Source organism: Ahaetulla prasina, chromosome 5 (genome assembly GCF_028640845.1).
Source record: "Ahaetulla prasina isolate Xishuangbanna chromosome 5, ASM2864084v1, whole genome shotgun sequence".
Taxonomy (NCBI): Eukaryota; Metazoa; Chordata; class Lepidosauria; order Squamata; family Colubridae; genus Ahaetulla; species Ahaetulla prasina.
The window spans coordinates 96,870,639-96,896,437 of NC_080543.1; the positions used below are offsets into that span (position 1 = coordinate 96,870,639).

Below are 25,799 nucleotides of genomic sequence, written 5' to 3' on the forward strand. Positions count from 1 at the left end.
CACACTAACCCCAAATTGCAATCGGTGCACTTGAATGCCCCCTGTGCGTCTGTCGTTTGGGCTTGGCTGTGCGGGCGTCTACTGGCAGTTGTTGGTAGGCTTGGGCCAAGTCTAACTTTGCAAAGACTTGCCCTTGCCCCAAGGAGTGCAATAAATGTTGCACCACGGAACCGGTGCAGCGCTTTTCTGTAAGGCTTTGTTAAGCGTCGCCTTGTAGTCAGCGCAAATTCTAATTGACCCGTCCGATTTGATGGGGTGACGATTGGCGTCTCCCACTTTGCGTGATCGACTGGCACCAAAATCCCTGATTTATGAGCTTGTCCAGCTCCTTATCAATTTTGGTTTTAGGGCAAAGGACTCTCCTCGCCTTAAGCCTAATGGGGGCTACCTGGGGTCTAAGTTGAAGGAAATAGGGGTCCCCTTGTACTTGCCCAGGCAGTCCTTGAAGACATCTTGAACTCGTTAAAGAGAATGTCTTTCAAATTGCAGTCACTTCTGTAGATGCCAGTCACTCCCATGCCCAGGGCACGGAACCAGTCTAGTCCCAACAGACTGGGCAGAGTTCCTTCGACGATAGTGATGGGCAGGGTCTTTTTATGAGGGCCGTACTCGACTCGGACGGAGGTGGTCCCTCGAACAGGGATGCGATTTCCCTGGTAGTCGTGCACTCGTAGCCGCTGTGCTTGCAGATGGCGCTTCGCGACGGACGGCAGCGACTTCGCCAGGGTGTCCCAGGACATGATGGTGATCGCTGATCCCGTGTCCACTTCAAGCCTGCACCGTACTCCCTCGATCTTGGGCTTTGTGAAAATCTTCTTTTCCACTTTGGTTGAGGCGCGGCCTATAATGACAGTCGTTTGGTTAGACTTCGCGCCTTTCTTGTTAGAACCAATCGCGGGCCGCCTTTCCGGTTCCGCGTTTTGATTGGCCGATTTGAATTTTCGGCGGGAAGGTTGGGCCGCTCTGCAAACCTGAGCTAAGTGTCCTTTCTTCCCACACCGCCGGCATGTTGCGTCTTTAAACCTGCAGCGTTGGCGCTGATGCTGCCCTCCACAGCTTCCGCACTCGTCACGGTCCTCCGTGTCGCGTTTCTCGGTCCGGCAGACCCCTTCCTCATCCTCGCCCTCACCTTCGGATTCGGACTGAATCTCCTCCTGGTGTACTGGCGTTGGCCTTGCGCTCGTCTTGGATTGAAGAGGCTTTTGCAGAGTCTCTGCTGCTTTAGTAGACATTTCGTGTGCTCTGGCCTCGTCCAGAGCGGTGGCTAGTGTCAGGTTGCTCCTGGCTAGCAGTCGTCGCCGTAGGCGGATGTCCTTGACCCCTCGGATGAGTTGCTCAAGTAGCACTTCGTCTAAGTCTCGGTATCCGCAGTCCTTGGACGCTCTTCTTAGCGGCCATGTAGTCACCGATGGACTCGCCCTCCATCTGTCTCGTTCTCCGAATTCAAACCGCTGCGTATTTGGGCGGCGTCGGTGCGAAATGGTTCTTCAGCAAAGTCTGCAGAGTCGGCCACGATACCGATTGTATCGGCGTTGGCTCTGCCAGGGCTTCCGCAATCTCGATTACCTCCGGCCCGCAATGGCTTAGGAAGTAAGCCCGCTTGCGGTTATCAGGGATCCCCTGTAGTTCGTTGGCTTCTAGAAAGCTTTCCCACCGGGTCACATATGTTCCCCATTTCTCCTTGCCCGGGTTGTACGGTGCGGGTGGCGTGTTTGCCATTTCCGCGTTTCTGCCCTGAGTTTGCTGGGTTCGGAACTAGCGTGCTTCAGCTCGGTTCTGGTTCTCCTTTAGCCTCGATATCCCACCCTCGTCGCCAATGTTAAGTTCGGGAAGTAACGAGGCTGGAGACCAGGGTAGTGACAACAGCTCTTTAATATAGGGTGAACCCAGCAACAGGCTGGGGCTAAAACCTCTCCTTTTATACAGTTCTGCTGGAGGCTTCGTCCAATCAGCAACGTGCTGATTTCCCGCTCAAATATTTAAAGGCACAACTGTTAATACATAACAGTAACAGAAGGCGGTCCCGAAGATATCCCGGTCCTATGCCATGGAGCGCTTTAAAGGTGGTAACCAACACCTTGAAGTGCACTCGGAAAACCACAGGAAGCCAGTGCAGCTTTATTCCTGGTTTGGAGTCCAGAGTTACATTTCAATGCGTGAAAGAGGCTTTATTAAAGCGAGCCGTTAAGAAGGCCAGACTCCTCGTAAAAGCTTTTTTATTCGTTAGCAGGGCTTTGTTTAGCATTTCGGTGGCATTACGCTAGTGTTTCTCAACCTACGCAAATTTAAATGTAGCTGACTGATGAATTCTAGGAGTTGACGTCCACACATATAAACTTGCCGAGGTTGATAATTACTGAATTACACTAAAATCCCTATTCCCTCCACCCTTCCAGTTTTTCATTGAAAGCTAGATTTTGTAGAAAAGTTGATTTGGGGCTTAATGCAGACATAAGAATTAAAAAAATAAATAAAAAAAAAGCAAATTACCCATATCAATAAAAAAGCTTCAATCCAAAAAAAAAAATCCCTCTGGAGAAGAAACAAAAAGGGCTAGGTAGCAAACTTCAAAAACCGCTACAGAAATATTTGCAACCAAATAAAAACTGAATGCACCATTTATTACACCAAGCAAGAATAAGACCTTCTGCGCACAAATTCCAATCGTGCTTTTTATAATTTTGTAAACAATAAACTTAAAGAATCAAAATCCATCCCACCACTAAAAGAAACAGTTAAAGCAAACCTCTTTAACACATTCTTTGGCTCAGTCTTTGTTAACAGTGATGGCTCATATCCGACATTCCCCAATCGTACCAACAATGAGTACAACGACATAACACATATAGACTTCACAGAAGACAATGTTGAAAAAGCTCTTAGCAAACTAAAACCATCTTTATCTATTGGGCCTGATGGACTATGTGCATACTTCTTAAAAAAGCTTTCCACTAATATAGCAGAACCCCTAAGCATAATCTTTGACAAAGCTTTCACAACTAGTTCCCTTCCCAAATTTTGGTCTCTAGCCACAGTCATCCCTATCTTCAAAAAAGGAGATCCCAGCCTAGTTGAAAATTACAGACCAATCTCTCTATGCTGCGTCACCTGCAAAGCAATGGAATCTATCATCAACCAATCCATTACCCTCCACCTAGAAACAAACAACCTACTCTCTAATAAGCAATTTGGTTTCAGAAAAAAATTATGATGTAATTTACAACTTCTCCACTGCAAAAACATATGGACTACTTAATCAAGGCAAAGCAATAGATGCAATCTACGTAGACTTCTGCAAAGCTTTTGACTCAGTAGTACATGATAAACTTCTCCTAAAACTAAAATCCTATGGCATTTCAGGACCCCTTCACAAATGGATATCTGCTTTTCTGTCTAACAGACAACAAGTGGTCAAAATTGGCAATGCTCTATCAAATCCTGTTCCTGTCAAGAGTGGTGTTCCTCAAGGCAGCATTCTTGGACCAACGCTCTTCGTACTATACATAAATGATCTCTGTGAACTTATCTCAAGTTATTGTGTTCTCTTTGCTGACGATGTCAAACTATTTAACACGACAGACAATACATCTACCATTCAAAAAGACTTCGACTTTTTACCCGATTGGTCTAAAACTTGGCAACTCCAAATCTCAACCAGCAAATGCTCAGTCTTACATATTGGAAAAAAAAGAACCCAAACACTAAGTACAAGCTTGATGGACATTACCTTACAGATGACCCCCACTCTGTTAAAAACCTTGGAGTTTTCATATCAAATGATCTAAGTGCCAAAGCCCACTGCAACTACATAGAAAAAAAAGCTCTAAGAATTGTAAACCTAATTTTGCGTAGCTTCTTTTCCAAAAACACTACTAATCAGAGCATACAAAACGTTTGGTAGACTTATTCTTGAATACAGCTCACCTGTCTGGAACCCATACCACATCTCTGACATTAATACAATTGAACGCGTCCAGAAATATTTTACAAGAAGAGTTCTCTGCTCCTCTGAAAACAACAAAATACCTTATACCAGCAGACTTGAAATCCTGGGTTTAGAAAACTTAGAACTCCGCTGACTCCGACAAGACCTGTGTTTAACACATAGAATCATCTATTGCAATGTCCTTCCTGTTAAAGACTACTTCAGGTTCAATCGCAATAATACAAGAGCAAACGATAGATTTAAACTAAATGTTAACCGCTTCAGTCTTGATTGAAGAAAATATGATTTTTGTAACAGAGTTGTTAACGCTTGGAACACACTACCTGACTCTGTGGTCTCTTCTCAAAATCCCAAAAACTTTAACCAAAAACTGTCTACTATTGACCTCACCCCATTCCTAAGAGGACTATAATGGGCGTGCATAAGAGCACAAAAGCGCCTACCGTTCCTGTGCTATTGTTTCCTTTCATTATATCAAATTAATATAGTTATTGCATACTTTTGTTCATATATATGCTTATATGATGTGTTTTATGTTGATGCTTGTGTATACTGTTGTGACAAAATAAAATAAAATAAAAAAAATCATTTGAAAATCTTGGTACACACGTGACAACATTTTTCCTCAAGCATAAATTTGTTTTCCCCTCCCAACCCTTATTGAATGTTCACATTCTTAAAGCAATGATAGATATAGTATTTTTTTTTACCTCTGAGAACAGGCCTTGCATTTTCTGTATTGAAACTGAGTGATTTCATCCTTGCTCTTGTCACATTAAAAGTTCGTAGTTAGTCTTCATTAAAAGGAAACAAGTATAAATGATTACATATGTAAAGAAAATACCACACATATGTTCAAGGCTGCATGCTTTTTGTGTGTGTGTGTGTGTGTGCTTTTATGAAAAAAAACCATATACATTTTTATGAAAAAAAACCATATACATTATGGTATACCCTCGTTTATTGTTGTTTTCTTAGTTTTACATGCATGCCTGTTTCTGGCACTTAATCTTCTTAACTGTTTTATTTTTCAATGATCTTGAATTGTGATTACAATTCTCAGATTTCCAAGCCAATGTGATTACATACAGTATTACTGGAAAAAATGATTGGACTTAAATGGCTGAGTTCATATATTACACCAGGCAATAATGTATTTTATTAATAAAATAATTGCCATTTCCATTAGTACTTTATTAATATTTGATTTTATTAACATTTAATGTTTTATAAGTGTGTTACAATGATCAAGTCATTCATAAGTGCAAGTGGACAAGTAGGGCAAAACAAGGAAAATATTTTTATCCAGTTGAGGAAAATATTTTTGAAATACATTCTTTGGTTAAGTAGCAGATAAAACAATGCTTAGTTCTTCCACAGATACTATATTACTCATTGTGTAATTGTACCCAGTTGAAATTATATTTTAAATATATAAATTTTTCACCAGTGATATAGCAGATATAAAACATGGTTATTATGGAGCTGTTTTGTTAGAAAGAGAGCTTAACACCTGCTAGACTTTTGAAATACTAATATCAGAGATAATATAAGTATATTAAAATACTGTACATGTTAAGTCTCTGTTTCTGAATACCCCTTTTTATGATTGAATATATAATGATTTTACTTTGCCAGTCAAAATCAACAAGATTAAGTTCTCCATAGGAAATTTTACACGACATCACTAAATCACAACTAGGGAAATGTTTAGCTGAAGAATACCTCACTGAGGAGTTTGGCAGACATTTATTCTGACTTCTATATTTTAATAGATATTGTAAAAACAAAATGGGAATCTTTTGAAGGTGGAAAGCTATATGAGGATGGATGCATCCTTCAACTGAAGCGGGGGAAATGTCTCCACCACTGGTCCAAAAAGAATGGCTCTGAGAGATGGACAGTTGCTAACTCTCTAAATTTGATAAATTAAATAAATGAATAAATAAACAGTTCATTAGCAGGTGGCATGGTGGCTGCGAGATTAAGAGCTGAGCTTGTCAGCTGGAAAGTCAGCTAGGTTCGAGTCCTGAGCTCCACATGACAGGATGAGCTCCTGCAAACCTAATAGTTTGAAAGCATACAAATGCAAGTAGATCAATAGGTACCACTTCAGTGGGAAAGTAACAGTGCTCCAATGCTCCATGATGTCATGCTGGTCACATGACCGCAGAAATGTCTTTGCACAGCGCTGGTTCAATGGCCTTGAAATAGATGAGCACTGCCCCCTATAGTTGACAATGACTAGCAGAATAAAATTTGCAGACTCCTACCTTTAGTAGCTCTTTTATATTTCCTAAAGCTTGCAAAGTAGAAAGGACCCAAACTTTGCACATGTGAAGGTGAGGAAGCGAAATAGATTCTTCACACATTACTATTTCTCGTTCAAAACTATTGAAACAGCTCCCAAAATACTTCTGGGCACAACTCACTTTGCCGTCAACAAACTACATAAATCATGTGTTGCCCATATGCAAATGTTATGTACCTCCAACAGGCATGTACCTCCAACAGGAACAGAAGATGTGTGTTGCTTTTATCTTGGCACCACAAAAGCCATATTTGTGTGAGATACCAGGACATTTTTACAAAATATAAAGACAACTCAGAATAGTTAAATCACATTAAATTTGGGGCATAAATTAATATTGTGCTATTTACAGTAATTATACATTGCTAAAGATCTGTTGTAAAATGCTGTATATAAAATAATTGACAAACACAATTTTCTATGCCATGTTAAAAGATTTATGCTACTCTTCAAAAGAAATATTCTTACTTTTTGATTGTAAATCACTTAAATGCATGATCATGCTAGATTGTTTTTGATTGTTTTTGATAGTTTTTGATAGTTCTAGTGTTTGATATGATAGATCTGAATGGAATTCTTAAGAGCAACTTGATGATGTCCTTTGTTTATCACTCTAAAAATACACCAAAGGCACAAAAATGCATCACTTTCAATATACAGTACTAGTGAAGCACAATCAAACCAACACATGTCATTCTGTTTTACTCTGAACAATGAGAGCATGCACATTACAATATTTTACTCTTCTTCATAAATAAGAATAAAATCTATTGATCCATCTTTTCCTTGTCATCTTTTGCTTGTCATTTTAAAATAATAATTCCAGTACAGGAAAGCCATCTGAAATTTACTATGGGGGTAAAGAATTTACAAGGTTCCATTGACCTTCTCTTGGATACAAGCAAAATAAAATGGCTAAAATATATAATTTAGAGCATTTCTAGATGTAACAACCCATTATTGTCAGTTCTGATCACCATGAACATAATGTTACAGTATGAAGAGATGATATAAATGTAATAAATGAAACTATTGGGAGGTGTAGGAGAAACATGCACACTTGAAACTGGCCTGGCTCTAAAATCTATCCTACATATTAGGTGATGCTGGGGTTATTTAAGAATGCTAGTCTGTTCTATATTAACTGGTCCCAAAATAAAACAAATTATTCCTTAACTTTTAAAAAGGGGTTGTTTTTAACATCAGCATAAAAAGGAGGAATGCCTTATTGTGGGCTAGTAATATCTTCAACTTGGCTGAGTTGAAGTTGCCATATGTGGGTTGCTATATGCCATATCACAAATATTTAGGCTGACCTAGTCTTATACCCCTTCTCTATTCAGGTCTCTGGGAATTCAATGTCAAAGCTTATGCTTTTTAATTAAGTGTAGTATCTCATTGTGTCCAAATGACAGGGCTATGCTTCCCCAAGAGACTGGATTTGTAATGTGGGAGAACTTGCTCAGTTTTAGCGGCCTTAAGTTTGTAGGCATTTGATTTAAAACCTGCTACAGAGAGGAATGATTTTTCACAATGAAAACACCTGTTATGCCAGGCATGACAATTCATGAACCACTAGGCTTGGAGATGATTTGTGCCTTGATTGTGTCCCATCTCAACTAGTACCCAGTTAGTTGATGGTCCCACTCACATTGGGGGAAACACTCTGGACTTAATCTTTGTCTCTGGACAGTGGCTGAATGATCTTGAATTAAGGGATTTAGTTACTCTACCCTTGTCATGGTCGGATCATTCGCTCCTTCGGTTGGACATTTGAACTGCCAACCCTCACCGCAGGGAGACGGAACCGACGTGTTGGTTCCGTCCCAGGCGCTTGATGGACCTGGAGAGGTTTCTGACAGAGCTTGGGCCACTTCCTGAGGACCTAGCCCACGACTTGGCTGAAGAACGCATCGCCGCCTGGGAAAGGGCGGCGGCGGGGGCCTTGGACCACGTAGTGCCTTTGTGGCCTCTGACCCAGCACCGATCTCGACCGGCTCCTTGGTATTCTGAGGAGCTGAGAGAGATGAAGCGCCGGAAAAGACGCCTAGAGAGTGGTTGGAGGGCCAGCCATTCTGAACCTGACCGAACACTAGTAAGGTCTCATATTCAGACCTATCTAGTGGCGATAGGAGCGGCGAAGCATGAGTATTTCTCCACTCTTATTGCGTCGGCAGATAACCACCCAGCAGCCTTGTTTAGGGTGACCCGTTCCCTTCTTACCTAGGGAGCTAGGGAAGATCCCTTGCAAGGCCGTTCTGAGGATTTTGGACAATATCTGCACGATAAAATCGCTCAGATTCGGGATGGGCTGGTCACAGATTGGGTAGTCTCGGATGGGATGACAGAGGCGGATCTTGAGGCTGTCATCTGGGAGGAGTTTGACACTGTGGCTCCCAAGGACATGAACAGGATACTGAGGAGGTTGAATGCAACCACATGTTTATTGGACCCGTGTCCCTCCTGGTTGGTACTGGCCACACAGGAGGTTACACGAGGCTGGCTTCAGGGAATTGTTAACGCTTCTTTGAGGGAGGGTATCTTCCCTACAGCTTTGAAAGAGGCGGTGGTGAGGCCCCTCCTCAAGAAGCCCTCCCTGGATCCAGCTGTTTTATCGAACTATCATCCGTTCTCCAACCTTCGTTTTGTGGTGAAGGTTGTTGAGAGTGTGGTAGCGCATCAGCTCCCTCAGTACCTGGATGAAACTGTCTATCTGGACCCGTTCCAGTCCGGTTTCCGGCCTGGGTACAGCACAGAGACGGCGTTGGTTGCATTGATGGATGATCTCTGGAGGGCCCAGGACAGGGGTTGTTCCTCTGCCCTGGTCCTATTAGATCTCTCAGGGGCTTTTGATACCATCGACCATGGTATCTTGCTGCGGCACCTGGAGGGGTTAAGAATGGGGGGCACTGTTTTTCAGTGGTTCTCCTCCTTCCTCTCTGACCGGTCGCAGACGGTGTTGGCAGGGGGGCAGAGATCGACTGCGAGGCACCTCTTGTGTGGGGTGCCTCAGGGGTCGGTTCTCTTGCCTCTCCTGTTCAACATCTATATGAAGCTGCTGGGCGAGATCATCCGTGATTTTGGGGTGCGGTGCATCTGTACACTGATGATACACAGCTGTACATTTCCACCCCTAACCACCCCAGCAAAGCCGTTGAAGTGATGTCCCGGTATCTGGAGGCCATGCGGGTCTGCATGGGGAAAAACAGGCTCTGACTCAACCCCGCCAAGACCGAGTGGTTGTGGATGCCAGCATCCCGGTATAATCAGCTGATGCCATCGCTGACTGTGGGGGACGAGTCATTGGCCCCCACAGAGAGGGTCCGCAATCTGGGCGTCCTTCTGGATGCACGGCTGTCGTTGGAAGAGCATATGACGGCTGTCGCCAGAGGAGCTTTTTATCAGGTTCGCCTGATACGCCAGTTGCGTCCCTTCTTAGACCAGGAATCCTTATGCACAGTCACTCACGCCCTCGTCACTTCCCGTCTGGACTACTGCAACACTCTCTACATGGGGCTCCCCTTGAAGAGCACCCAAAGGCTCCAACTGGTTCAGGATGCGGCCATGCGGGTGATAGAGAGAGCGACTCGTTGCTCCTATATAACACCCCTCCTGCGCAGGCTGCACTGGCTTCCGGTGGTCTTTCGGGTGCAATTCAAGGTGTTGGTTACCACCTTTAAAGCACTCCATGGCATAGGACCGGGTTATTTACGGGACCGCCTGCTGCCATCAGCAGCTTCCCATCGACCAGTGCGCTCCCATAGGGAGGGTCTCCTCAGGGTGCCGTCGACCAGACAGTGTAGGCTGGCGATCCCCAGGGGGAGGGCCTTCTCTGTGGGGGCACCAACCCTCTGGAACGAGCTACCACCGGGTATCCGCCAACTCCCTGATCTCCGGACCTTTCGACACAAGCTGAAAACACTTCTGTTCCATCGCGCAGGACTGGCCTAATGGTTTTTTAAATGGGGTTTTTATTGGTTTTATAGTGTTCAGCCAACTTTGAATTTTCGCTTTTTAAATTGGTTTTAATTTTTGTATCAATTGTTTTATTCTGGCTGTAAACTGCCCTGAGTCCTTTGGGAGAAGGACGGTATAGAAATTTAAATAATAAATAAATAAATAAATAGTACAGTACATAATAGTGGGCAATTCTTGGAAAAAATAGAACTGCAAATTAAAAATAGAATTAGTACTGCACTGATCCAAATGTAGTTGTTAGAATGCTGTCAAGATACCAGAATCACACAGTGGCTTTAGTGAAAGATCTACATTGGTTGCCAGTGCTTTAAAGTGTTGAAATGACCTTTAAATCCTAAATAGCTCAGGGCCTTTCTCTCTAATGTAACACTTGCCCTGTTATTACCATGCGTACAAAAAAGAAAACCAGCAGGAATAGCCCTCTTGAAGATATTCCCACTGGTTTATCTTTCTGACATGCAGGAAATGGCCTTTTGTTTATTTCCCGGCCTTTGTAAGTTGTGCTTGGCTCCTACTCCCAGAATTAATATTTCTAATGCATATTTTATCAAGAATTTAATTGATTACAGCTTAAATTTTAGTGCTGGTTTTATTATCAGCTAGCTAATGTTATCATTTTTAACTTTTCTTGGTCATCTTGAGAACTCACAAATGTAAAATGGAGGGACACAAGTCAATAAATCGATCGATCAATCAATCAATCAATCAATCAATCAATCAATCAAATAAATAAATAAATATAAACCATTATTTAAAATTCACAGTCTATTGTTAATACTCTCTGTAGCTTGTTCAGACTTAAACAATAACAAAAATATAATATTGGAAATGAAGTAAAAACTTCAGATCTCTTTTTCCTGAAGCAAGAAAGTTCTGAGAAGAAATAAGGGTTTGATGCAATAGCTTAATATTTACGTGTAGAACAATAACTGCAGCTGTATTCTTAGTATATTGTATGTTGGTCTGAGATAATGAAGTGAAGTAAATTATCTAATCTTTTCTGGAAAGTTTCAGATCTTAGTTTTCTTCTATTTTTTTCATAAAGCTATTTCTAAATTGTTCATTTAAAAGATAAATCTGTAGCTATGGAAAAGTTAAATCGATAATATAAATTTAATTAAAATACAACATATATAAAATACATTATTAGATGTTTGATTAACAGCAGTTAGGGACATTAATATAACAATCATTATACCACTCATTACATATAGGTTTGCAATTTCTACCTAATTTTAGACTGTATTATTTCAATAGATCTTGTGAGATTCATATTTATAAAAATCCAAAAGTATTCAAAACACCTTAAGCAATAACTTAGCATGATCTGTCTCCAGACCGTTTAACATCTGCAGCTTTTTTTTTAATGTTCAAAAGTAATTCTGCTTCAGTTAAGATAGAGCCACATTCAAAACTTTGCACAAAAATATTAAATAAATACCTGATAACATAGTATATAAAACTCTTTGTTCTGAATTAAATATGAAAATGCTGAATTCTCATACTTAAAAATTCAATTACGTTTTACTAGGAACTGCTCTGAAATATTCCTCCAAAGTAATAATTGTAATTCCTCCATACCAGTCCTGTAGCCATATATGTTCAATATTCATTTTCATAAAGAACCATTCATAATTGCGAGGCCATTTTCTCATTATGGGGTGCCTGGAAGAACAACCAAACAGCTAGAAATGATTGGCTGACATTATTTTTATAGATTGGTCTACGACTTAGCAGCAGTTAAATATTATATTTAGAAAATACAAAAGTGAACGTTAAACAGTCATTGTTTGAACTGCAAGATTCATCAAATTCTACTGGCTAATCATTGCACAATGCCTCTTGAAAATGTATCCTTTTTGCTTTTCATTTTATTCAACTACATATCCATACATTATGTCATGGCTTGGAAAAAATGGAGGGAAGGAACTCAAAACAATTATTCTACTTCTATTATAATATGGGATGCATGCGAAGAGAAACTGTAGAATAAGCAGAAGTAATGTATATCACAGGGTGAGGACATTCAATCTTTGGACAGTTTAATTTTGATAATCTTAAAACTGAACTATCTCAGAGTAAGAAAAATCTATTTAATTTGGTTAGTTACCTTGTTATTTATTATTTCCTCATGCTGAACTTGGTTATTACTCAGTTAACAGTGATATCATTAGGAGAACTGAATTTTTTATCAAAGGAATTTAAAAGAGCTTAATAATGGCCAGAATGAATTTTTGCTTTCAATTACAGGTAGCCTTTTACTTGCAACCATTCATTTAGTGACTATTTAAAGTTACAATGACGCTGAATCATGCGATCCTCGCACTTATGACCTTTGCAGCATCTCTGTGGTCACATGATTAAAATTCAGGCACTTGTGAATTGGCATGTGTTTACAACGGTTGCAGCATTTGGGGTCACATAATTGCCATTTGAGCTTCAAACAAGCAAAGTCAATGGGAGAAGCCAGAGTCACTTAACAATTGGGTGATTCATTTACCAACTGCAATTATTTTCTTAACAACTGTGGCAAAAAAGGTCATAAAATTAAGTGCAATTCACTTAACAATTGCTTTGTTTAGCAACAGAAATTCTGGGCTCAATTGTGGTCCTAAGTTAAGGACTACCTATACAATCTGATTAGTAAGCAATTTCTTCCAAAGACTTTCTGGTATTCAGGAAGACAGAGCTTACTTTTTCCAATAATACTGCAAATGCTTATTTTATATTCTCTCCCCCTCTTCCCACCAGACACACTTCAGAGGATAGCAGTAGATTCATACAGACCTAGAAAACAGAGCTTGCTTGACAGATTCCAGTTCTTCTGGAGGCACTGTAACCATCTTTCCAATAAAAGTTAGCCTGGTACACCTTGGGTCATCGGGGTCAACAATTGTTTTTCTATAAACATAGACACGTATAATAATTAATATCTTAATAAGCCCAAAACAGAATCATTATTTAGTTAGTAAAGTCCTTTCCATAAGAAAGACATGTTTGCTTACAAATGCATTTATTTGCTTAATTGTAGGTGCTCACCTTCAACTGAAAAAAAAATACCATAAACATTTTTATTTCAAATTCTGTATAATATTATGAATTCTTTTTGTCTAAATCTCTGTAACAGTGGAGGGACACGGTGATTCAGGGGCTAGGACGTTGAGCTTGTCGATTGAAAGGTCGGCAGCTCAGCGGTTCGAATCCCTAGTGCTGTCATGTAACGGGGTGAGTTCCTGTTATTTGTCCCAGCTTCTGCCAACCTAGCAATTTTGAAAGCACGTAAAAATGCAAGTAGAAAAAATAGGGACCACTGTTCCGTGCGCCTTTGGCATTGAGTCATTTATTTTATTTATTTATTTATTTTATTTGATTTGATTTTTATACCGCCCTTCTCCCGAAGGACTCAGGGCGGTGTACAGGCATAATAAAACCGACAATACAATATACAAGCCAGCCACATGACCATGGAGTCATGCCAGCCACATGACCATGGAGACGTCTTCGGACAGTGCTGGCTCTTCGGCTTTGAAACGGAGATGAGCACCGCCCCCTAGAGTCGGCAACGACTAGCATGTATGTGCGAGGGGAACCTTTACCTTTACCTATGTAACAGTAACGTTTATGTATGAAGATAGAGTCAAACGATCAGCTTAAGCTTAAATTTATTTTTCAAGTATTGTTGTTTCAGAATCCTTTGATGAGTCCTGATGCAACCAGAAACTAGACATTTCCAAGCAGAAATTGATGCTGCTCCCAAAGTTTCATTTTTGACTCAACTGTGGCTCATGATGAATTAAACATTTTCCAGGATTTTCTTTAAAAAAAATTGAGATGTCATTGCTTGCTTGCAGACAGTTTCCTCTTGACAGAAACTTTTATCTTGTTTGTGAATACCAAATCCAGATAGTCTGAAGTCCTTCAAAGTGAACCTCTGTCTTGTATAACTAGGTAAGATCTATATGCAAATAATACATTCTCCAGGGATGGAGTGGAAAAGGAAGTTGCATGTCTAGAGCATTCCTAAGCAAGAAAAAGAAACATGTGCTTTGTCATATGCTCCACTTTTGCTCTGCACTCAGTTTCTTAGGTAGGTTGCTTGTATTGTTGCCACCAATTTACTATGTTGTGAAATGGGTGCTTTGTGACCAGCCACATTCACTATAGTAGGCATTCAATGAATGGGCACCTGTTTGGGACTATACTTTTCTTAGCCAGTAAAAATTCCAGATATTCTCCTTAATGGAAGAGATGGAAATTTCTATAAGATGGCTCCCAGAGGAAAGATGCATTTGTAGAACTCTCTACCTGGTGAAAGCTTATAGTTTTTTCCTTTCCTCTCAGTTCCTTTCTATATCATTCAATAGAACAATTTAGTAAAATTAGCAGATAGATTTACAGATAAGCAGGAAATGAATACAGAAAAAAGACCAGTGTTTTTATTAATACCACAATATTTTCGGTAAGGGCTGAGGACCAGGTTACATTGCCAAGGAAGGGAAAAGAGAAGAACATAGTTTTGTAGAAAAGGGTTATTGTAATAATTTTTCTGCAGAGAAGTTTGGTTCAATAAAACTGAACTGTCACTGCATAATGTTATTAATAGAAATTATCTATATTCTACATAATGTAAATTAATAGAAGTAAACTAATAGAAATAAACTGATACACTGATACTTGAAAATATATTTATTATAAGCACAGTATATTCAGTCATCTCAAAACAAAATACTTGCATAGAATAAATGGATTGTAGATTATGAGGACACAAAGTCTTATGTAATTCCAAGTGAATCATATGCTGATAATTTTTTCATCCAACCTACTACTTCCTGTTTTTTTTCATTCAACAGAAATTCTCAGTTTAAAATGGCTGAGAGACATGCAACCTGCTTATTAAAATATATGTCTCTGTAACAATACTGCCAGCATAAAATCTATCGGATTAACAATTTTATCTGCTCTGTATCTTCTCATTCACAGTTGTCAAGAAAATAAAAAGAATTACATTGATGCACTACAGCAAACTTCAAGAGTGTAGCTTATCCAACAAGTTGTCTCATGATGAGCTTCACATGGTGTATAACCTTTAAAAACAACAACAAGCCAATGAACTACTGTCTCTTAATTGTGGCAGATAAACATCTAATAAATACTTTCATACAGAAACAAACACAAACAAACTCAACTCTATGGAGTTGAATTCTGAGCAAAAGCTTTTTAATACACCATGAATGTAGTATCTCAGATTTATTTGGCAGAAACCATAACTTCTCAATTTAAACATTTCTACCATGTAGACATTAGATACAAGCAGAATTATGATCAGTAAGAAGATTGGTAGTCTCGTAATGAAAAAATAAAATGTGGTGTTTGTCTTTCAGTAAATAGCAATAAGCATTAGGCTTATTAGGCTTATATACCACTTTGCAGTGCTTTACAGCCCTCTCTAAGCAGTTTACAGTGTCAGCATATTGCCCCCAACAATCTGGGTCCTCATTTTACCCACTTCAGAAGGATGGAAGGCTGAGTCAACCTTGAGTCTGGGGAGATTCAATCTGCCAAATTGCAGGCAGCTGGCAGTCAGCAGAAGTAGCTTGTAGTACTGCACTCTAATTGTTGTACCATAGTTTGGCTATGAAAAAAGGGAATGGATATTAAACAATTTTATAAGATTGGAGACATTTGATACCAGTGCCCATCTCCTCACAATAATAAAATGAGCTTTAAAAATCTCCGTCCCCTAAATTATCCTTAAAATGGTCTGCAAATGCTAAAGTTTCTTTTAATTTAACTAGACTTAATATTAAGAGTCTGGCCCAGCAGGAACTTTTAAATCATGGTTCTAATGTATAATTACCAAAAGTTGGTCATATGTGGAACAGAGCTTGAATTTATTATTTTTCTAATAGTGATCACTAGTTTCAAAGATGGCCATGATTATCTCTTGTGCTCTGTATCATTTGTTTTTTAGATAGGCACTGTGGTAATAAGATCCAGGAAAACTACTTGCTCCTACCTTTTTTTTTTGGCTATTGTCAGATATCTGATTAAATATATAATAACAATACACTTTTCAGAGAGGATGGCTACAAGCAGAAAAGTAATGAGAAAGTTAATACTTAATTGTCACCTTTGTCGGTCATTACATCATTTGATATCCTCCCTCTTTGTGTATTTAACATCCCTGCCTTCATGTTCTAGATATCCATATCTAGGAAAATTGAAATTCAATCTTAGTAAGAGAAAAGCAACTTAAGAAGGTCGTATATGGAATAGAAAACTTGTTGGTAGAGAAAGGGCTGAGCATCTCTCATGCTGACTATTTAGGGCCACATATTTTTGAAATTGTTGTTTCCTCCAAGAAACAGCCGTTCAATCTTTAATCTGTACCAGTGTTCTCAAACGTGGAGACTGGGGAACCCTAGTGTGGTTTACTGGGAATTCTACAAGTTAAAATCCACACATCATAAAATTGCTAAAGCGTAGATTTCTCTTATCCCGAAAGAAGATATGGATTTGCAACAAGTTAAAAACTATAGGCCCATATTTTTGTTAAATTCAGACTACAAAATATTTGCTTTAATTCTGGCAGAAAGACTGAAAAGATACTTGAATGACTTTATATATTCTGATCAAAATGGCTTTCTGCCCAAGAGACACATTAAAAACAACATGAGAATTATACTGGACACCTTAGAATATTATGAGGCACATCCGGAGAAGCAGATGGCATAGATATTTCTTGATGCACAAAAAGCTTTTGATAATCTAAACTGACGTTTTATGTTTTTACAACTGGAACAGATGGGTTTTGGAGAAAAATTTATTAAGGCAATAGAAGCTTAATATATACCAGAAGCAATCTGCAAAAGAAAGCTGGTCAATATATCGACATATAATTTTGTACCTAGATAAGAGACGCCAGGCTGAGTTCCATCTCCTGCTGACTGCATCTATGCAAAATTATTTGACAATTTTATGTAGTAAAACAGGTCTCAGCTGTTTTCAAACATTTCCAGAAAATGTTTTTGACTTCTCAGTCTTGCTTTCTGCCCTGAAATGCTCCCTCATCCAACCATTAAGCAGATGTGATGCTGCTTAGTTTCCAAGAAAAGCTAAGTGCTGCCACCTGCTGAGGTAAATATGTTAATAGAACTGCAAACTGTTTTCCTATTACATTCCCCCTCCCCTCCCTATCAAGATGCACAGTACCTAAGATAAGATTTTGTTAAACTAAAAAAAAATCCTATAGGACTTTTCTATCCCTTAGAGCAGTGGGCCCAAACCTTTCAAGTTAAGGTTTTGTTACAATAAAAAAAATCCTATAGGACTTTCCTATCCCTTAGAGCAGGGATGTCCAAACTTGGCCCTTTGAAGAGTGGTGGACTTCAACTCCCAGAATTCCCCAGCCAGCAACTTGCTCATATTTATAGCTCATGCTGGCTGGGGAATTCTGGGAGTTGAAGTCCACCACTCTTCAAGGGGCCAAGTTTGGACACCCCTGCCTTAGAGCATGGGTCCCCAACCTTTCAGGCTTTGTGGACTGGTGGTGGTGGTGGTGGTGGTGGTGGGGAAGGGATGGCTTCATGTCCGCGCCCACCGCTTGCACAAAGAGAGCTTTGTGTGCTTGCCTGCTTGCTTGCTACTTCTGTGGCCCAGTTCCCAATGGATACAGGGTCATGGACCTGGGGTTATGCACCCCCACCTTAGCGTACAAATACAATAAAATTAAACAGTCCAGCATTCTGTCATAACTCCAAACATCAACTATCTGAGGTGGCAAAATGTTTTTCCAGCTTTCTGAACTGTCTGTACTATTTTATTAGCTATATAACTGTGTGTTGTGAACCAGGCCCAAGTAGGTAGTAGGAAATTCAGCCAGTGTAAAAACAAACAAACTTTATTAGAACAGCTAAGAATTAACTCATTCTCAGTGTAGTCCAACTAAATTAAAGCAATTTCCTCCCAATGCAATTCCTCAGTCTATCACCAACCTTGGTCCAATTAGGCAAACTGCCAAAGGCCTTTCTTGGCAAAAGTTCAGAAGACGCTGATACGAAACAAATGCAAGAAGACAAAGCTATCAACATTGTTTTCCAGCAAAGAGCCCAAACACCGTTGCTGGTCTTTTAAGCCTTATGGGAGGGGCCAATCATCTTTTGGCCCTACTCCCGATTTGTGCTCTTTGCTTTAGCTGCTCTTGCCTTCTGGCAGCTTTTCTCATGTGTGCATTAGGCTCCTCTGTTCCTCTGCCTCACTATTATCAGGCTCTGGAGTCTGTACATCACTCCCCGATGGCCCTGGTCCCACCTCTGCCTCCGACGCAAAGCCCTCATCCGGGCCTTCCCCAGCCTCCAGGACTGCCCATGCTCTTCCTTAGCCTCATCGCTGTCTGACTCCGTTGCCAGCTACGCAGGCTGCTGGCGGACAAGAACACTGTGCATCATTGGTAATATAGATCAGTGTAAGGCAGTATTTTGAACTTCAAGCTCAGCAACTGTCATCTGTTTTAAATGGGTCAAAATGGAGCCCACTAGTCCTATAAATTAGACTATCATTCTTTTGGTCAGATCACAATTTTCTTGTACCCTTCTTGGTACAATTTGCTTAAAATTTGCCAATTCATCTGCTATAACTTCATATCTGAAACTCAAGAAAAAGTATTTGACTTCATTTAAGAAGTCAACTTTGTACTTGGCAAAGAGGTAGTTTTCTGTATTAGTAAATATATGAGTCTGCAAAACTAAGTAATTGAATAAGTGGACTGCAGATAATTATGTATTTTTATTTTTATTTATTTATTTTATTTTGTCACAGAGTATATATAAGCATAAGCATGAAATAACTATACAATATATAAGCATATATATAAGCGTGAGTATGTAATAATTATATTAATGGGATACAATGAAAGGAAACAATAGGACAGGAATGGTAGGCACGCTTGTGCTCTTATGCACGCCCCTTAGAGACCTCTTAGGAATGGGGTGAGGTCAATAGTAGACAGTTTTTGGTTGAAGCTTTGGGGATTTTGGGAAGAGACCACAGAGTCAGGTAGTGTATTCCAAGCATTAACAATTCTGTTACTGAAGTCATATTTTCTGCAATCAAGATTCGAGCGGTTAACATTAAGCTTAAATCTATTGTCTGCTCGTGTATTGTTGCAATTGAAGCTGAAGTAGTCTTCGACAGGAAGGACATTGTAATAGATGATTCTATGAGTTAAACTCAGGTCATGTTGAAGGCAGCATAGTTCTAAATTTTCTAAACCCAGGATTTCAAGTCTGGTGGCATATGGTATTTTGTTGTATTCAGAGGAATGGAGAACTCTTCTTGTAAAGTATTTCTGGACACGTTCAATTGTATTGATGTCAGAAATGTGGTATGGGTTCTAGACAGTCGAGCTGTATTCAAGAATTGGTCTAGCAAATGTTTTATTTGCTTTGGTTAGTAGTGTAGTGTTTTTGGAGAAAAAGCTACGCAAGATTAGGTTTACAACTCTTAAAGGCTTTTTTGCAATGTAGTTGCAGTGGGCTTTGGCACTTAGATCATTTGATATGAAAACTCCAAGGTCTTTAACAGGGTGGGGGCGTCATCTGTAAGATAATGTCCATCAAGCTTGTATTTAGTGTTTAGGTTCTTTTTTCCAATATGTAAGACTGAGTATTTGCTGGTTGAGATTTGGAGTTGCCAAGTTTTAGACCATTCAGATACAAAGTCATTTCTAAATTTATTTCTAAAGTTATTTCTAAAGCTACTGAATTGGGAAAAAATTATATTGCCATTTGCTTCTCTTTTGGAAAATATAGCTATGACTTGCTATTCTAGATACATAACTAAAATGAGATTTTATTTCTGATCTTACTTCTTTCACATCTTTGGATTAAATTTTGGAGTTGATGGAGCAAGCACTTTCAACAATGCCAAAAGATTATGCATGCAACTCACATAGAAAATGAAGAGTAACAATACATTTATTCTGCTGAATTGCTATCTAGAAAGAGATAACTGTTGAAGTTCTGAAAAAGAATCACTTTTGTCTAGTGATTAAGGCACCAGGTTAGAAAGCAGGAGACTGTGAGTTCTAGTCCCACTTTAGCCATGGAAGTCAGCTGGATTACTTTGGGCCAGTCACTCTTTAATCCCAATCCACCTCACATGGTTGTTGTGTGGGGAAAATAGGAGGAGGTAAGTGTGTTGGATATGTTTGCTGCCTTTAGTTATTTATAAAAATAATAAAGGAGAGATACAAAGAAATAAATACCATTACGCAGTAAAAGTTACCAAAATTATTGTACCTGCAAAAATCTCCTTCTGCTTCAGGTAATGTCAATGAAGCAATTGAATTTTTCACCAGATCAGCTACAGTTTTATCCTTTGGAGTCATGTAAAAGTAAGGAATCCCGGTGCTGTTGTCTGTAGGGCCATCACTGATAGATAAACAAGTCCCAAATGGTGCTCCCTGGATCTGAAAAATTTCAAATGATTAGCTCTTACAAAGCACCCTTGGTGCAAATATTTTTGAAGTAAGTTTAAAGTCTAGATATCAGTATTACTTATTCTGAACTTTAGTGGATATCAGAAGTGACTTGCAATTTACCATATTTAATCTGAAATACTAAGAAGGAAAAAGAAAAAGTATCTATTGAAGAGAACGGGAGTTTTATTCTGTTACTCTTGGATTTTTCTTTTACTTTTTGTTCTTGAATTAAAATGAGTATTTTTATCACACACTGTTTAGAAACTAATAAAAAGGAATAGTTGTAGTGCAGAAGCAAATACATTACTGCATACCTTCCTAGTATTCGTGAGAATTTTATAAAGTCATATTGTTTTGGGAACAATAATTCTATGCAGAGAGCTAAATATTTGTAACAGCAATTTAGGGAAACTATATTTTTATTTATTCTCAAAAGCTTTTATTTATTTTAATTTATTTATCTACTTTTATTTATGGGTATTATACCCCATTTATTCACTGAAAGTTGAATAAAGCAGAATGGCACAAAAGTAATTAAAATCAAATAACAATGTTTTAAACAACGGTTTAAAGGCAGGTAGATACAAATGCCTTATATGTGTTGCATATGAAGAACTACTTATAACAAGATCTGAAGGTAATATTTTACCTTGATCTTTAAGCATGAATGGCAAAATATTTAATGCAATAATTTTTTAATGTAACTTTTCAAGATGAAACATTCCCTTGAATTGAGCTTGATCTTTGGTGTATGTATGCATATCTAAGTACAGTTTTCCTCCCTTTGGTGGTGGGACTAACAATAGAGTAGTAGTGGATTATATTATTTTTTGGACTTTCCAGATTAGCCTACATCCCTGAGATTTATTGGTGATTCACCAATCAAATATTAATTACTATAAATGCAGTCTTACTTCACCTTCTGAGTTAGCCATCTGCTGTGACTTCAAAGTTATATTTACTAGAAAGAAAATCAAATTAGGATTTATTTTGGCATGTATAAAGGTGTGTGGTAAGAATGTTAAGAGTCAGTTATAATAGCCTCCAGTTTAACAAAATTGTTGTAAATAACAAAGATATTAATTAGGGTAGTGCAGCACTTCAGTTTAAATTAAAAAAGTGTTTCAGAGAATGGAGAGATAATATTACATCATGTTATTTTTTTTCTGGATTGCACATTGCAGTATGCAGTGATTTTGAAGCAGTGTACAGCCCTAATGTTAACTAATGAATTTAAAATTTGAGGACAAAGTAAATTGCTTATGAATCACACGAACAAAATACTGACTTGAGTTGTGCCCAGGAGAAATCCTAACTTTTTCTTTTCTCCTTTGAAGCATAATCCCTATTTTTCCTTGGGCTGTATCCAAAAATGCTGCTATACTTCTCTTACTTTCAAAGAGAGTTTGCTTTGGGACAAATGAGATAGCATTTTTAATAAACATTGGACTTGTTCGGTCCTGTGGGGCTAATTGTGAATTTACAGTATGTCTTTGGCTCTTGACCTATATGTTATAAAAGGCATACAACGGGCATGTTCATAACACAGTCTTATTAAAAAATATTACAAAGACAGAAGCAACAATTAATCATTCAAGCATGAAATTTATAGGGCTGAATTATAAACTTCCATTGGGCAAAAGAGAAAATGTTATCAATTACTTTTGTTAGCATGCAGACCTCCCCAATCCAACATTTCCTCACTACCCTAGACTACCATTTTTATCATTCAGAGCCAGAATGCTACCAAGGAATGAAAAGGGCTATCCTGCCTAGCTTTTCATGATCAGGTCAGGTGAGCTGATTGGTGTTACCTGCTCAGATACCTACATGGAATAAATTAGATTACAGGTTGGTGTGCCTGTTGTCCCTTAAATCTCTGCAGCATATTATACGTTGCTTAATTTCTTTAGATCCTCAAAACATGTAATATCTTATTTTCTTTTTAAATTAAAATTTATCCAGGTCATCTCATTCTTAGCATTAATTTCTGTGAGCCAGCTTATGAATCATATACTTTATATTGCATTATTAAAATAGTTAAATATGAGCTAGATGGCACAACTGATGACTTCATAACCAGTTGATTAACCCTATCCAGAGAATTCTCATAAATGATTCTGTGTCAATTTGCAGAACTGCAGAATTTTTTTGCAATATCAAATAAAGGGCCCTCTGCTATTCAACATTTTAATTAATGACCTGGATGAAGCAATTGAGGGGACAATTATCTGATATACACATTTCCCCAAACTAAGTGGCTTAATACTTTGGAAGAGATGGAGAAGACTCTAAGTGATCTAGATAGCCTTGATATTTGTCGTGGAAGGCCAGTATATAAAAAGACATTTATAAATTTAAAAGTAGGATAAGATAAAGATTAGAATTATATGTATAAGAGATAAATTTCTTGTATGTTCAATCATATTTCATAAAGAATTCTATTCCATATGAATTTCAGGTATGTCCAATGAAAAATGAAGTGCATATTTAAAAAACAACATTGGAAACTGAAGTTATAATTGACTCTTCTTTCACAATTCAATTACAGGAAGCATCTTGAACATCACGGAGATGTAATATTTGATCTCAGAATTAAATGTGTAACTTTATTGAAATTCTATAGGTATATCATTGGATTTTGTGCATTCCAGGAGTTTAACTCCTGCAGATTTCTTAACAAGATTTCAGGAGCGGTTTACCATTGGTTTCTTCCTAGAGCTGAGAAGAAGAGTGACTGGTCCAACATCACTCAGATACCTTTACACCTGAGCTGGGACAAGAACTCCTAGTCTTTGGGTCTCTAACCTGGTGCCTCATAACCACTACAACAAACTGAATCTCATTATTGAAATATTCATGCATAAAAGGCTCTTCTGGAAAGTTCTTACATATGCCTAGTCTCCAAGTTATAAGAAGAGTAAACATGCAAACACATATTTCATTGTTGGAGCAGATATTCTTAAAAGTGCATTTTAAATTATTTCAAACTTGGCTTTTCTTTTCCCATTTATCACAGCCAGTTTGAAATTAGTACATCACAAGCATCTTCTTGGCACCATTGTTAGTGAACTGGAATTATCAGGATTCTTTAAGTAATGAGGGAAAAATAAATTTCAATGTTAGTGGTGTACTAGTAAAAATTTAAGTAAAGTACAATACATAAATGAAAACTTTATGCAATTGTTAATAATTTGGTCCCCATATTTAAATCGTAAAAAAACAAAGACCAAATTTGAATCTGTCTATTATAATTGCAACGATTATCTGACTTATTGGAGACTGGGCACATTCTTCCTCTGATTGATTGGTTTCGGATTTCCCCCCCCACGTTGCATATGTCACTAAAGAGGCAAAATCGTCCTCCTGTTTTTCAGGACGGGGGAAGGAAGCCATTAAATCATCTCATTCAAGCCACTATTCAACTGTTGTGGATTTTGTCCCCAAATGACAACCGCGTGGTTCAGTAGAGCCAGCGCGTAGCGGACAGACCTGAATGGCAGCAACAAGGTTGGAAAAGAGGAGCAGACCAGCGCTGTTGCAGAGCAGAGCTCGGGGGGGAGAAAACCCAAACGCTCCTTTCCCGGCTGCTACCAGAGAGGCGGCTTACGGTGGCTTACCTTTTCTTGGGTTGATATCGTGGCCAAGAAGCCCCAGCCGTGGCGATGCATCAGGAACCGGGCCGTTCTGGCTGCTTGCTCCAGAGGAAGAGCTGGGCTGTCTGCTCCTTTGGAGCTCTCCCTCCGGTAAGAAAACATCCGGGACGGCGAAGAGATTTGCTTCGATCTCCCCGTTCCCGGCCGGGTTCGCATTTCCTCTTCTTCTTTGTACACCGAGGCCGGGTAGCTCTGCTTCCAAATGCTGCTGGTATCTTCCAGGAGGGCGGGGAGAGCCTCTTCGTTGGAGGAGCTGTCCAGCTCTTCTTCCACCTCGTTGGGTACAGACCAGGAGACCGAATTCACGATCACGTACCCGCAAGCCGGAGCAAGGGCCAAGCTGCCCCAGAGGGCCCAGGAAAGCCAGGAAACGCATAGAGCTCTTCCCCGCAGCTTGATCTCCGAGCAGGACCCGGGCATTTTGAGCCAAGACGCCGAGCTTGGCAATTGAGCGCAAAGATGCCGGAAGGTTTTGGCTATGGCAGTGGCGCCCCCCTGTGGCCAGCCCTTGCCGAACTCCGAGCCCGTGACGACGGTTTCTTTTCGTCTGCCTGCCTGCCTCGCTGCGTTTTCGTTTCCTTGATTCAACGTTACCCTTTGGTTAAGGAGCCTTGTGGCGTAATCAGTAATACTTTCCCCTGATATTATCAGCCCATCGGCGTTAAATTTAAAAAAGACATGAAGGTACCTAATATAGGTATTTTTTAATTGATTATATGCAGTCAAGACAGCGTCCAGACTTACTGACCACATGATTTCCCCTCCCCCCCAATAGTATATGGAGTTAGTGCATATAAATATTTTGTTGTTGTTAGTTGTGAAGTCGTGTCCAACCCATTGCGACCCCATGCACAAGGTTCCTCCAGGCCTTCCCGTCCTCTACTATCCCCCGGAGTCCATTTAAGGTCACGCCAACTGCTTCAGTGATTCCATCCAGCCACCTCGTTCTCTTTCGTCCCTTTCTTCTTTTGTTCTCAATCTTTCCCAGCATTAGGCTCTTCTCCAGTGAGTCCTTCTTTCTCATTAGGTGGCCAAAGTATTTCAGTTTCATCTTCAGGATCTGGCCTTCTAAAGAGCAGTCAGGGTTGATCCCCTCTAGGACTGACCGATTTGATCGCCTTGCAGTCCAAGGGACTTGCAGGAGTCTTCTCCAGCACCATAGTTCAAAGGCCTCAATTCTTTGGCGCTCAGCCTTTCTTTTTTTTTTTTCTTTTTTTTTATTCAAAAAGTTTTACAAAATTTTTTCCCCCCCTTTCCCCCCTCCTCCCCCCTCCCTTCGCAACCCCCCTCCCCCCCCCGACTTCCCGGAACGAGCACAAGGTATAGTTAAAAATAAAACAAGCATATGCTAAAAAAATTTCATCCCAACTTAATTATACCCCTGCAATCATCAATTCCTAACTTCCCCCCAAAGCAATCAAACATAAT

General features: G+C 39.4%; 1 protein-coding gene across 1 annotated transcript; it reads right to left on the minus strand.

Moving 5' to 3' along the window:
* Positions 1-4,827: 4,827 nt before the first annotated feature.
* Positions 4,828-24,828, minus strand: CREG2 (cellular repressor of E1A stimulated genes 2). Its single transcript, XM_058184581.1, has 4 exons — positions 24,336-24,828; positions 20,534-20,703; positions 13,023-13,136; positions 4,828-11,900 (listed from the first exon to the last, which is right to left on the minus strand). The coding sequence occupies exons 1-4, from the start codon at positions 24,789-24,791 to the stop codon at positions 11,753-11,755; spliced, it is 888 nt and encodes a 295-aa protein (XP_058040564.1). The 5' UTR covers positions 24,792-24,828; the 3' UTR covers positions 4,828-11,752.
* Between the last annotated feature and the right edge of the window lie 971 nt (positions 24,829-25,799).

Excerpts from the sequence above, each read along its gene's own strand:
- CREG2 (XM_058184581.1), bottom strand. The coding sequence starts at position 24,791 with ATGCCCGGGTCCTGCTCGGAGATCAAGCTGCGGGGAAGAGCTCTATGC. Across the intron at positions 20,704-24,335 it reads CGATATCAACCCAAGAAAAG|ATCCAGGGAGCACCATTTGG; the intron begins GTAAGCCACCGT and ends GAAATTTTTCAG. Across the intron at positions 11,901-13,022 it reads AAGCAAGCTCTGTTTTCTAG|GCACCCCATAATGAGAAAAT; the intron begins GTCTGTATGAAT and ends TTGTTCTTCCAG.